The following is a 13,796-nucleotide window of genomic DNA, read 5'->3' on the forward strand; positions in this document are numbered from 1 at the left end:
TGCTTGCATTGAAGCGGGTATCGATTTCTTTGTTGAAAACTTGGAAATAAATATCGAGAGTAAATTGCAACCTAGCGGATAACTTGCCGAGTAGGTATCTCTCGCTGTTGGACGGTGAATTTTTCTGCATTCTAATGAAATGTTCGGCGCAGGCTTGATTCGTAATTAAATATACATACGAATCGTAGGAAGCCGTGAATTACCAAAGTATTGGCATTTATTGATCGTCGTCTTCAAATATACCCAACAATCTTTAATTGCGAGCTTTGTTTGGTTTGTTTCAAATGGTAAATATTACGGGGTAAATGTAGAAACGTCTGGCATATTGAATAACGAGCTTTCGCGACGCATTTATGTAACCATATAATTCAGCATATATCATTGATATTTTTGTGTTACATTACGCAACGAAGAGGGATGAAAATAATACGAAACACAGGTTCGGGAAAAATATTTATTGACGCTACATTAGTGCTACTATATGAGAATAAATTCACGTCATTACATCTGAACAAATTACACTTTCTCTAAATGGGAAATAGTCAAATTTCGAGGGTGTGCAATTCGTTAAGATTGCGTGATATGATTACGACTACAGATTTTTTTTCAACATTATTACTCTTACAATAAAATATATGCCTAGTATGTGTTCGAAAAAGGTATATGTTAAATGGGGAAATCCACCCCATATTAATTAACCCCACCATATAGGCACGGGTTAGAGTTGATATAAAAATGTGAAAAAAATTGGAGAATTGTTTTTGAATTATTTAAAGTTGAAATCGGGGACGCGCCAGAAAAAAATCGTCAACACACTGAATAAGGACCACCCTATTATGCAATCGATAAATCTATTTTAAAAATTGTTTCTGTTTGCCTTGTCGTCGGACGTTGAATATCAATGCAAATAAATATCATATGTGTCTAACGAATTCGGATGTCACGCGCAGGCACGAGGCACTGCTGCACACGGCTCGACGTTGCACGCGGCTTGAGTGATTGCGGTCTATGCGATGGGGCTAGACCTCAACTATTATATCATATAAATAGCGATGTCACTTTTGAAGAAGTCACACGGCTTCATCATGAAGCTCGCAATCGTCTTTCTAGCGATCTTCGCAGCCGGAGTATCAGCCTCCCTAACAAAAGGTGAGTTTTTATTCTCCTCTTTTTCTCATGCGTACATACATTTTCTTTTATATCCTCCTTTATGACAGTATTTTATGAATGTACGTTATGAAACACTTCAAGTTTTGCGTGAAAAGTAGAAAACAAAAAACATTTGACACTAATAAATTTCTCACAAATGTAACATATGCTTCAGAACTCGAATTCACGTAAAATATTAGGGATGTTGCATAAAATCGTGTGGAATAGGTAATGTAATACGATCTGTGGGTAAACAACCTGTTCATTTTATTCGAGAATATATCAATTTAATGTAGAGACATTTCGTCGTTCGATATAGGCATGGCTTACCTTCCCTACTTATACCCAAGTATTTTACCAAGTCGTTTCCACGTAACTTTGAAAGTATCGTCAAGGGCTTCGTGGAATTAACCGAAAACATTTTCGCTGACAGTTTGCGAAGTCTATTAAAGTCCTCAGCTATTCATATGCTTGTAATATCCTGAAAGAAAAGTTTGGGTGCTCAAAATGGTCTTGAACAAGCAATCAAATTGTAACTTTTTGGAATTTGGACTACAGATAGCGCGTAAAATGTGAAACAATTTAATTAGTATCGTTATAATTAGAGCAACTTGCGTGTTTTGTAACTGCGATAATTAATCTGCGTGCAAAAATAACGACAGAGATATCAATTTATCACTGCACATTCGATAGGCGTGATTTATGTATACTGCTATGTTGACCTCTAGACACTTTCGAGATTTGGTATGATGTAATAATTTACTTTGTGTATCATTGTGCTTTATTTTTAGTTGATTCGTTTTACCACTTATCGCATCTAATTAATTATCAGTAATCGTATAGGCTGCAATGTACCGCAATAGCTCAAAACTTGTTTCAAAACAGTTTCAGTCGTTAAAAGCCACAGATATACAGCATTAAATATCATCCGATTGTCGCAACAATAATTTCCACAAGTTGAAACGGCACTGATTTCTCGGGGTTCGGGATATCGTATCAGATCTTTTCAAAAACCTTGCTTCAACCAACTTTTCTAGACGAAACTAGTTATACATTTATGCGAGGATTATACAGCGTGAATAGAAAATTCATGAAATTATGAACGAATGATCTTGTGTTTGTTTATTGTTAAAATCACCAGACACTGAACTAGATAGATAAAACTGAGTTTAGCAAAGAAAATTTATGATACCCTGAAATAGCTGTTTAAATTTCTAGTATAGGTATAACGTTCTTTCATCCGTTAGCGGACACGACTTTTCTCGGACGGCAACTGCGGGTCCTCTACCTGCTGAAGAATCTCAGCGAACCTCTCCAAGATGAGGACCTTCTGGCTCTGCGCGCTAGCTTCAACCCGGAGACGTGCAAGGATTACTTCAATAATCCGGAAACCCTTGAATTGTTCATCCACGAAATGAAGAGAGGTAGTTTGCTTGGCCGAGAGGAGATATTTTCGCTTTTCGATGCCAAGCACCGTTACCAGGTGAAGCTGCTCTTCAACGCGCTGATGTCGGCTAAGGACTGGTCGCATTTCATGGGCCTGTCGACCTACATCCGTGACAAAATGAACCATCGTCAATTCTTGTACGCCTTCAGCACTGCTCTTCTACACCGCGAAGACTGTCGTGGAATAAAGTTACCACCGGCATACGAAATCATTCCACAAATGTTCCTGACCACTGACGTCGTCCGGCGCGCCTACCAGGCCCAGATGCAGGGCAAACCCACTCTCATCCCGATGAGCTTCACCGGCAGCGTTCTCAATCCTGAACAGCGAGTTGCCTACTTCGGAGAAGACGTCGGACTTAACGCCCACCACGCTCACTGGCACATGGATTTCCCCTTCTGGGCTGACGAGCGCAAGGACCGAGCGGGCGAACTCTTCTTCTACATGCACCACCAGCTCTTGGCACGTTTCGACGCTGAGCGTCTGAGCAATCATTTGCCACCGGTTGAGCCGTTGCAGTGGGAGAAACCGATCGTCGAAGGTTTCGCACCGGGCGCCGTGTATCCGGGTGGTCAGGAGTTTCCGGTCCGCCCAGATAACATGTTCTTCCAGAATTTGCCGGAACGAACTGTTGCCGATATGATCGAGTTCGAGAACCGGATCCGCGATGGCATCGACGCTGGAATGATTCGCGACAAAAACGGTAAAAATACGGAGCAATGTTTTTCCCTTTTCGAAACTGAAAACGACCCCACGGTTCCATTTACTCGTCAACAGGTGTGGTCGTTTTCCTGAACAATACCGAGGGCATCGACGTTCTGGGGTCGCTGATCGAGAGCTCGACCAGCAGCTTGGATCCTCGCTACTTCGGGAGTCTTCACACCGACGCTCACCTGCTTCTTTCCAGAGTTACGGACCCCAAGGGGAAGTACGGAATGACCCCCGGGGTGATGGAACACTTCGAAACGGCAACTCGCGACCCGGCCTTCTTCCGCCTCCACAAGCACATCGACAATCTCTTCAAGGAGCACAAGGACAGACTGCCCCCGTACACGTACGATGACCTAGCCTTCCCCGGTGTCAGAATAACGGCTCTGAAGGTCGTCGGCGAGTCCAAGGCCTCCGATCCCAACGTCCTGGTGACGTACTTCGACGAGAGTTACATCGACCTGGGGAACGCCGTCCAAGGGAAGCCGGTCAGCATCCGCGCCGTTGTTTCTCGCCTTAACCACGAACCCTTCAAGCTGGTTGCCACCGTGTACAGCGACAAGAACACCTACGCCATCGCCAGGGTCTTCTTGGCCCCGTCAAAGAGCTGGTTCGACGAGGACATCCAATTGGACGAGGCCCGCTGGTCGATGATTGAGCTGGACCGATTCCCAGTCGAACGTAAGTAAACAGAGCGATTTTATCTCGGTTCGCGCCTTCCACCCTCCGTAATCATCATCGTCGTCATAGTCCGGGCTCGTTCGAGGTTTTAATGCGAGTTCTGTTTGCTCAGTGAGAATCGGCTCGAATCTCATCACTCGCCGGAGCATCGAGACTTCCGTTACGGCGTCTGAGCCACTCAGCTATCCCGAGCTAATGAAGAAGGCGAAATCAGCTTTCCAAGGCGAGAGCGTCTTCGAAGTGGACACTCTGCATAGACATTGTGGCTTCCCCCACCGCCTATTACTCCCTCAAGGCCGTCACCAGGGAATGGACTTCAAGTTATACGTCATCCTTACCGACCTAAAAACGGACCTCCATTCGACCTTTGAGCATCCCTACGTGATGAACGAAATTCCAGCCCTGAGTTATTGCGGCGTTCTCGACGGCGTCTTCCCTGACATTCGTCCCATGGGATTCCCCTTCGATCGGCGTATTATTCATTCGAACAACTTCCAACAAGCGAATACCAAGGTAATTGATGTTACCATCAAGAATGTCAAGTACCAATAACAATTTACTATCTATGATCTTTATTACCGAAGACTGACTAGATTGTGATTATATTATTAGATATATATTCTTGTTCAACCTCTGATATGTGAATTTTGCACCGCATCTGCGAATGAAGAATAAATCCTTCGTGGAATGTATCTACTATACATACTCTACTGAAACTGTGAAAAGTCCGCGACGATAGAGGGTAAAAACTGCTCTTGTAAATTATGAATCCATTTTGGTCAAAGAGTGAAACGGAAGAAGAGACACACGTGTCGGTTCACAGAGCAGAGCTGACGTTCCGAGATAATTGACTTGCGTGTAACTTAATGAGGGTCGCTCATTGTTACCTATACCTACCCACCGCCTCGTAGCGTTGAGTGCCTGCTAGGCGCGAACAAGTGAATTAGGTTCTCTTCCGTCTTCTGTCTTCCGCTTCCTGAGGCTGACGGCGTCAATTACTAGTCGTCAAAACGGGTTTAGTTAGCGACAGAATTTTCTCACCAAGGTCTCACCCTCGTTTACAACCTCCAATTAGCTGAAGTGCACCGCATGTATGGAACTAGGAAAGGTAAGCGGTACAGATGCCTGTGTGATTGGCGAAGTTATAGTTAAAGTGGAAGAGATATGACCTCCTTTCTTTTATTTATCTCGCGAGTATCGTTGCGTCAATTCTGACAATACTCTATTCTTTGGAATAATTTCCCTTCCTCACGCTCTAAGACGAAATGCGAGCCGTTATAGCATCACCTCTTGGTACGGTGCAAGTGCAACGCATCTGCGACACGTCGATACTCGTATACATGTACAATCGAATAGTGTGCAGGAGAGGCGGTTACAAATTGGCGCCATGAAATGCGCATTTAGAGGCCATAAAACTCATGGCTGAACAATTTGTCGTACCTCCGGTGGAACGTTAACTGGGTGATTTGCGGACCGCGAACGTATCGAGACGGCATTCGATTGACGTCATTTTTGGAGTTGGGTGTTATCGAGGGGATCTGCGACGGCGCGACGTGGGAACTCCTGGGCGATCCCTAGGGATGGACGAAAGGATCAGGGGAACAGATGAGCTGAAAACTGCGGGCGGATAAAATCAATCAGTTACACTTGTTTATGCTCGTGAAATATCGTCGCTGCAGACTCGGACATTCATTGCCGATTGCATTATTTTTCAATATCACGAGGCTGAAACATGTGACGAGAAATTGTTACCTATTATTCTATGCCTTTGTTTGTTGGAAAAATTTTCGTAGAAACAATTACCCTCGATTCATGTCGAGCATGTAAATCTTAGCTATAACGGAAACTTGCATGTCGATCGTGAATTTTTGATCATTCATTGCGGGATTATCGACGACATTTACACCCACATGCCGTCATCAATCTTGTCTCTGATTAATTAGGGTTTATTGGAAATCGACCAGTCTCGACAAATATTCTATTTAGCTTGACGACCGTGTTATGCGGTTATTGGCACAGATAACTTTTTATCTACGACCGAAAAATATTCGGCTCGTAAAATTGAAGGAACTTAACTTGACGGGATGGGATAGAGGACAGCGTTTTGACTGCAGGATGCACGGTCCTAAAACAGATCAGTATGCAGATGATAAGGAAATCGGCATCGCGTTTACTTTCTCTCGGTTGCAGAAACGTTTTTTGCTCAATGATATTGGTATCCCTGCCCATTTCCGGCTACTTATTTTCGATGCGAGTTTCGATTCTATACGAATTACGTGAAAAAATAACAGTCGATGCAGCTCGTTCTTTCACGTCGGCTGCATCGACTGTGATGCCGCCGCGACTAATTTCAAGTGTTAATTATTTACGTGTATAATTAATTAAAGCTTCTTCAAAATCTGATTTTTCCAGTAACCCTAAATTCATCCGACGTACATTCATCACAGACACTAATAAAGTGCAAACGCAGTGTCGATTGCATATCAGATGAAAATGAGAAGCTGCCGCCAGTAGTTTCGAATGACAAACGAGGCAAGTAGTTTCCAATTCCTGAACAGTAATGGAAAACAAATACAAAGAAGGTTAGAAAACAGCAAACTAACAATAAGTATGACAAGTAAAGCCTTATCATCGTTCAGAATTCGGCTTGTGTAAGAAGAGAGAAATGGATAGTAAAATGATACCGGGAACGTAATCCTACATCGGGAGTTATATCCCTTCCCAACGCCGTCGGTAATACGCTCGGTCGATAACACAGGTCTCTCCGTATATCAGCCGGCGGTTGTTTGCTTCTCGATCAGCTTCGGGTAACCGCGTAGCGTCTGCGCTATCCTCACAGAAACGGAACAGGATTTCTCAGTCAGTTGTTTGCCACGGGGCAGTGACGTCGGTTCTCAAACGCCGACGATGCTTCTTCGATCGTCGGCAGGGAGCGCAAGGGTGAACAATCGCGGGTGAAGCGTGTGCCTTCTCCTCGGGTTCAAAGTTTGTAAACAAGAAGCGTCGCGCCTTATAAGCGAGAACATTTTGCCGAAACTTGCGACATTCCAGTGACCGAAGTTTTCCCCGTCGTCGGTGCCAACTCGATCCTTCCCCAGCTTTCAGAGGCATGCCAATAACGTGAGTATAAATGACCAATGTTATTGTTATGGCGCATAGAGACTCGGACAATAGAAGGAACCGCTCTCAGGCAAGTGTAATGTTGTAGTAGCAGCAAATTGAGTGCTCAACCTACAGTTTTAGAAACTCAATGTACCGGCGTGTACAGTGACAGTGACAATTACCGTACGTTGAGCATCGGAGCTTGTATTGTGCTAATATTCTTCGTTATTATATCGCGGAGATTCGAGTTTTTGAGGTGAGATATTCGATCCCATTATCTAACGATAAACGATTTTTAAACGCCGATTTACAACACGCTATTTGCAGTTTTTTTTATTCTTCGTGTCACTTTTAGCATGCTGTATCAGACTCTAATGTGTGTGATCATATATCTGGATTCTGATTTCTCTTTCAAAAATTATTTTTCCAATACACTTACCTCTAATTTGAATCGCAAAGAAACGTTATTTCATCCTAAAAACAACAGGGATATGATTTGCGCTGTACTTCAGGTTTTTAATCGATGTGTTTCACTTTCTGCTATGGACTGCAGCTGCGAGGAAATATTCTCGCAGTATTACCGTTACCTTTACGTTGAATTTTGGGTAGGCGGAATTAATTAACGAAAGTCCAAAGTAATTCTGATATTCTGCTATTGTTGCAAAAAAAATTCCGGTTGAACCAAGTAAATCAGTGATTACGACCGGCGGACTGAGATTTTATACTGTAACCGAACGCAATCATAACTGTTTGGGTTAAATATTTGTTTGAGAAAGAAAAACGTTGAATTCTGTGAATTGATGATCGTTGCAGTGACTAGTGTAAAAATTTTTCTGCTAGAAATTAATGATTTATTCGATTGAAACGGATTTTTTCCGGGAGTACATCGATCTTTATAAAGTGACAATGAAACTGTTATACAAACATACGTGTAAATATAGGTATATACGTGCCTGAGAAAATTCCCCGGTCTCAAATGTTAGAAATGGTGATTAAATAAAATATCGATGCGTCAATATTAACGCGTTAGGTCCGTGACATTTGGCACTGTATAGGTATAATAATAAAGGTGCGGGCAGATGGGTATACATAGCGCGTGCTGGGCGCAAAAGTCCCATCAATTGATTTATTTTTCACGTAATTATGATTAATACAACCTCCGTATAAAATCCATTATTCGCCTTAGAACTCCGCGCAAATTGATTTCGCGCACGGAGTTGAATAATTAAGCCTTCTCGCGAATCTCACGTTATGATTAATGCTAGGCATGTAATTAAGGCGTGGGTGTTTAGCTGCCGAACCGAACCTGCACCTTTTCGCCTTGCGCGACTTGTCCAATAGTTTCCTACAACAGATATCTCTGAACGTTTTACGCGAACAGCCTGAGTCCGAAGAGAAAATAAAACACAATGAATCATCTCGAATTTCACGATCTTGAAAGCTTTTCATTTTCATTCATAGCTTGTGGATCCGAGCTTTTATCTAGAATGCATCCTGCAGCTGATTACAGGAAGTTCCCACCCCAGAAAAATATTTTTATCCAAAATCTACGCGTGCTGTAATTAGTTGCGGACATTGTGTACGTCAATTCTTCACCCCATCCCTTTGCAAGTCGTCATAAGTTAGCGACTGTCACGCATAATTACTTACACTCATTCTCACTGATTGTGAATTGTAGAAAAAATTATTCTCGAAAGCGTTCAACGCGGTATAAAAGTAAATATTTGTTCTTAATCAGCATCCCCCTTAATTTGTGATTCTGTGATAGTTATAATATATAAAAATAATATTAATAATAATATTATAATAAATTTCTTTTACTAATCGCGGAACGGTCGGTCGTAATTTCGCCCATATAACTTCAGAGACGAGTCAAGTCTTGGCCGGCGTTAATTGTATGTGAACCGTGTAAAGAACAAGTTTTCAATTCAAATGTTCTATTTGCTTTTCCGGCCAATTGAAAAGTTTTGTCAGTTCATTGCGCTTGCGCCTGCGCTTCTAACTCGAACGTGTCAAATCGCTTGTTAGAAACACCCGATAGAATCCCATGTAAGTTTTACAAAAACGCGATTAAAATTACTTGCGGATTTCATAGGAAGAAAAAACAGTCAGATTCAATACGCGATACCATCTGTAACCATGTTTGATCCGTGAATTGATCACCAACAGCGATCAATCGTTGGCAATTTGCTAAGCATACAGTTTGTAATTTTCCCCTCGTTGTTCGCGTCAAACTTGACAACGTCATAAGTTGACGAACTCGGGAAAGCTTCCCTTATTTCATGATGTTATAACTGTTGCAGGTCAAGCAACTGTGACTTCATACAGGACAACGAATCATTCAAGTATACACACACATATATATATATATATATGAAGTCACAGTTGCTTGACCTGCACAGTTATAACATCATAAAATAATAATATATATATATATATATATATATATATATATATATATATATATGTATATATCGAATGAGGGAATTCGTTTTAGAGCTTGCATAAGGTTCGAAGCTTATATAAAAACTGCGGCGTTGCAGAGGATCAAATATGCAGTTACGAGTAGCGATACAATAATGCCACAAGAATATTACACGCGTATAATCTGCCCACATCTATCTAAGATATACGAAGCCATGTTCGATACATATACGTGCAGATATACATACAAAACCCATATGCACATATGTGTTTGTACATACGCAGGTGCGCGTAGTATACGAATGCGTGCACATACATACGTACAAACACACACGTCACACACACACACATACGCACACATGCGTAGCCGCATCCAGAGACGAACGACGACGAAGCGAGGGCAAGGCGCTGGCTGACTGGCCAGAGATTCTTCGCGGGGTGGCGTCGGTAGATGAAGGGGGTTTAAGGTGGCGGGGGTGAACGGGCTGGTTTAGCGCTGGAAAGGGGTCCCGCGGTGCAGGGGGTGGGGGACGGGGGTGAGTTGGAAATGAGTGGGTGAGGGGGTGGCGAGGGTAGGTCGGGGGGACGGTGGGACGCCGGGAGGGGTGGGCAAGCGCCGGCCGAGCCAAGCTAAGACGCGTAATGACGCCCTGAATCAATATGTGAGGCACTGAGATATGCATACGAACTAAGACAACCGCACCGGCTCTCTCCGGCGTCGGCGTCGCGGGCGACGCGGGGGACGCTCGACGGCGGCGCGGAGGGGAGAAATTAAAGACGAGGCAGGCACAAAAATAACGACCCGTGAGCACCCCCAACTACTTCTTCCCGCTATATAGCCGCCACCCCTCCGTTACCCAACTCCTGCATCTCCGAGTCTCCACCTTCCCCCCCTCCGCCCTTCCCCCTCAACCCTCGACCCCCCTCGCAAACCCTCTGCACCCTGTGCTGTACCAGCTCTCGGTACCCCCGACCACAGTCTTCGCCAAAAAAGAAAGTGCGCCGGTCGTGGCGTATAGGGAAGAAGCAAGTGAGTGAGAGAGAGAGGGAGAGAGAGAGTGGGAGAGCGAGTGAGTGAGAGAGTAAAAGAGATGGCGAGATGCGCGGAGAGCGTAATCTCTTACACGCTGTAAAATCCAAGGGTGGAAGTAGCGAGATGAGTATACGTATAGAGATGTAGAGAAGGAGGAAAGTAGAGACGAAAAGAAAGATGAAGAAAGTAAAAAACAGTAGAAAAAAGAAGAGGAGGAAAAACGATTCACCGCGGAAAGTCTTATGTTGTACCGAATTTACTCAACGGTTTCTCTCTATGGCTATGCATGTGCATGTATACGTATGCATGTACAAGTATACCGGTATAATAAATGCCGTAAGATCCAGAGTCGGCGAAACGCGCGAATGACTGCAGCGCGGAAGCTTGAGACAAGTTTGTAGGCGTTTGCAGGGAGCGTAAATCGCGTTGGCCGGGACGGCCTCCTTCCGTTTAAAAATTCTTCCGCCCCGCCGGAAGATCGGGAACGCCGTCGGTAACGTCGTTTGCAAATCCCTTCGACGTCACAGGCGTCAATCATCTAGACTAGATATAAATAAGGGGAAATATAAATAAATAAAAAAACAGCTAAACCCATTTCGTCGATGGCTGCACTCGTTATCGTCTAATTCGTTCAAACCTGCGAGCATATATATTGTACAGTTGATTATTGAAATTTGAACGTGGTTATACGTAGGATACGATCTTCGGTGTACTTGTACGCCAATGAAGAAATATGCTCTATGATTGTTGGCTGGAAATTTGCGGGTAATGAACGGTTCGGTGCGGTATAAATCGAAAACGTCGATGCATCCGATCTGGTTCGTTACTCGCATCCATCAATTGCCGGTGCTTTTTATGGAACGGAGTAATTCTACACATGCCGAAATATCTCGGAATGGGTATCTTATGGTAATTGAGCGACGGTTGTTTTGCGCATTTGCATTTACATGACTCAACTTCGGGGACGGTGAATTTAAGTTACCTACTACTATTCTTTTCGTCGGCATTGCGAGGCTATCAATTTTTTAAACGAACCTGCAGGTCAGGTAAGAAATTTTTAGCCAATACCGAAAAACTGCGGACAAGCTATTCATTCCCGATTTTCACACCAGTTAGATTCTACATCGAATGTCTCAGTGACGAGCAACACTATTCAATCGGAATTTCGAAAACTAATTTCTACCACTGAAACTTCCGGTATAATACAACGTGGGTTGAGATAAATTTTGCTCAGAACTCCCGAGGTATAAAGCCACCTAGGTCATAAGGATACTCAAAATAATCTCTCGACAAAATTTATGGCTGCCTTGAGGAGGGTAACTGATGCGAGAGCCAAACAATTTATAAACTATATGCCGTCAAGTATTCCAAACGAACAGAATAACTGTCAAAACTGTGCCTCTTGACAGAACTTGATTCGCATTATCTTACGTAACACAAAAATTAAAAGGATAAACATTAAACATGGTAATAATAATTTTTATAAGACGGAGCGCTTAAGGCTATTATAACCTCACAAAGCGACAGTCTTGTGTTGCAATATCCGGTTCAATTGTTGGCTCTAAAATTGGTCAAACAAAAAAGGACAAGAATCGTCTGAGCGTATATCTGTTACGCGGCTCTTTGATCAATCTTGAACTTTGAATTGCAAATAGACATTTTATATGGTATTGACGACTGACCGGCGCAGGGTTATCGCTGAACACCACTGTAGGTATACTTGAATCCCACGCGAAGACGGTTTAGAGAAGTGGCAAAAATCGAGGACCCAAGATTGTCATGGATCGCGGTAGGATTGGTGTACCGAAATTGCGAGGGGGACAGGAGGCTGCGGGTCGGTCGTAGCTTTATATTTTCTTATTTATTTAGAGAACGGAGCGCGTGACACGGTCTGGATCAGCGCACGTCAGTCATCTTTGTTAATCTGACGTACACGGTGTTGTAATAAGATTAATGAGAAACGTACGTAATCTAATATTGGGGAGCATTTGAATAATGCGACTGACTCTGGTGGCCAGGCACGAAACAATAACAAGTTCCAAGTCTTCGCGGTAGCAGCGGGAGAAATAAGTCTAGCCGCATGATAATGCGAGAGCGGGCCCCGCTATCGATCAACGCGGTTAAGGATATGCCATTAAGAATCGAGTCCCTCGCGTGGCGGAGTATATGAAGAGGAATAAGAAGAAGAAGGAGGCGAAGACGACGACGAAGAACAAGAAGAAGTAGACGAACTAGGAGCCGAGCACGTACGTGCGGCTGCATCATGCGAACCACCGGCGTAGATGTTAATTTTTCGCTAATCAATACGAAAAGTCTAAAATGTCTTGCGTGTGTGGCGGCTTCCCGACGTCGGAGTATGGTGGCACCCTCCGCCGCCTCCCACCCCTGCCATCTTCTGCCACCCTCTCGCTCCACGCGGAATCGCGGTGGGCGGCGGGTCGAGAGGGGGGGGGGGGGGTTCTCATTAAGCAGCCCAGGCACCGCGCGCGCCGGGGGTTCGAATAAGAAGGCATAAGAAGGCGAAGAGGGCGACGAAGAAGAAGAAGAAGAAGAAGAAGAAGAGGAAGAAGAAGTAGAAGTAAGACTCGTAGTAAGACTAAGACGCGCGGTGGTGGGAGAAGGTATAACGCAGGTCCGCGTGTGCGACAAAGAGGGCCGAGGAATTATCAGGGCTCGCACTCTCGCGTGGCCTGTGGGGGTTTGGAGGAGGCAATATGGCCGCCAGTGATGAGTGATGCGAGCAATCCTTACTACGCGCCGCGCTCTTCCAGAGGCTCACTTCGGACGGATCCTCGTCACTCGAGTCGCATGGCGCAAAGCGCGCTTTGTCCCCCCGCACGCTGCTCCGCCGGATTTTCCCCAGGGTCCGTTAACCGCGCGGTCCGAATGATCCGCGAGATGATGTACCTTGGCAAACGAGAGAATCGCGGAACTGCGAGAAGAAGCCCACCACGTAAGACTTGGTATCCCTAGACGAAGGGCTGCCTGCAGGAGTGCCCTTCGAACCCGGAGAACCCGCAAGCGGAGCCGTTAGGATTTTAAGATTCGACGCGAATCGACGCGAGGGGCATTAATTTAGAGCCGTGGTAGTTACAGCCCTGGACCGATCTCTCACCCTCTGCCGGCCGTCTTCCTCTGGTCCCGAAGTTAAGGGTGGTCTTTGTCTCGCCGCGCGGCGTGCGTGAGCGTGTGCGTAAAAGCTCGTAAGACGGACAGCGGGCGCGTCGAGGGTGGGGGTGCCAACGGAGGGGA

At 44.6% G+C, this 13,796-nt stretch overlaps 2 protein-coding genes across 4 annotated transcripts in view; both read left to right on the forward strand.

Annotated features, from left to right (window-relative positions):
- The first annotated feature begins 787 nt into the window (after positions 1 to 787).
- On the forward strand, positions 788 to 4,631 carry LOC107224367 (hemocyanin-like). Its single transcript, XM_015664391.2, has 4 exons — positions 788 to 1,149; positions 2,397 to 3,299; positions 3,374 to 3,985; positions 4,098 to 4,631. The coding sequence occupies exons 1-4, from the start codon at positions 1,053 to 1,055 to the stop codon at positions 4,535 to 4,537; spliced, it is 2,052 nt and encodes a 683-aa protein (XP_015519877.1). The 5' UTR covers positions 788 to 1,052; the 3' UTR covers positions 4,538 to 4,631.
- Positions 4,632 to 6,876: 2,245 nt separating this feature from the next.
- Positions 6,877 to 13,796, forward strand: part of LOC107224376 (protein jim lovell) — a 123,246-nt gene continuing 116,326 nt past the window's right edge. For 2 of the 3 annotated variants that reach the window (XM_046739520.1, XM_046739532.1), the window contains exon 1: positions 6,877 to 7,105. The gene's annotated coding sequence lies outside the window, so the exon portion shown is untranslated. Of the gene's footprint in view, positions 7,106 to 7,156; positions 7,344 to 13,796 lie in introns of those variants that run through there. The other variant, XM_046739513.1, reaches the window with a different exon arrangement.

This window comes from Neodiprion lecontei, chromosome 1 (assembly GCF_021901455.1).
Source record: "Neodiprion lecontei isolate iyNeoLeco1 chromosome 1, iyNeoLeco1.1, whole genome shotgun sequence".
NCBI lineage: Eukaryota > Metazoa > Arthropoda > Insecta > Hymenoptera > Diprionidae > Neodiprion > Neodiprion lecontei.

Coding starts and splice junctions, on each gene's coding strand:
- LOC107224367 (XM_015664391.2), top strand. CDS start 1,053: ATGTCACTTTTGAAGAAGTCACACGGCTTCATCATGAAGCTCGCAATC. Junction 3,300..3,373: donor AATGATTCGCGACAAAAACG/GTAAAAATACGG, acceptor ACTCGTCAACAG/GTGTGGTCGTTTTCCTGAAC. Junction 3,986..4,097: donor GGACCGATTCCCAGTCGAAC/GTAAGTAAACAG, acceptor CTGTTTGCTCAG/TGAGAATCGGCTCGAATCTC.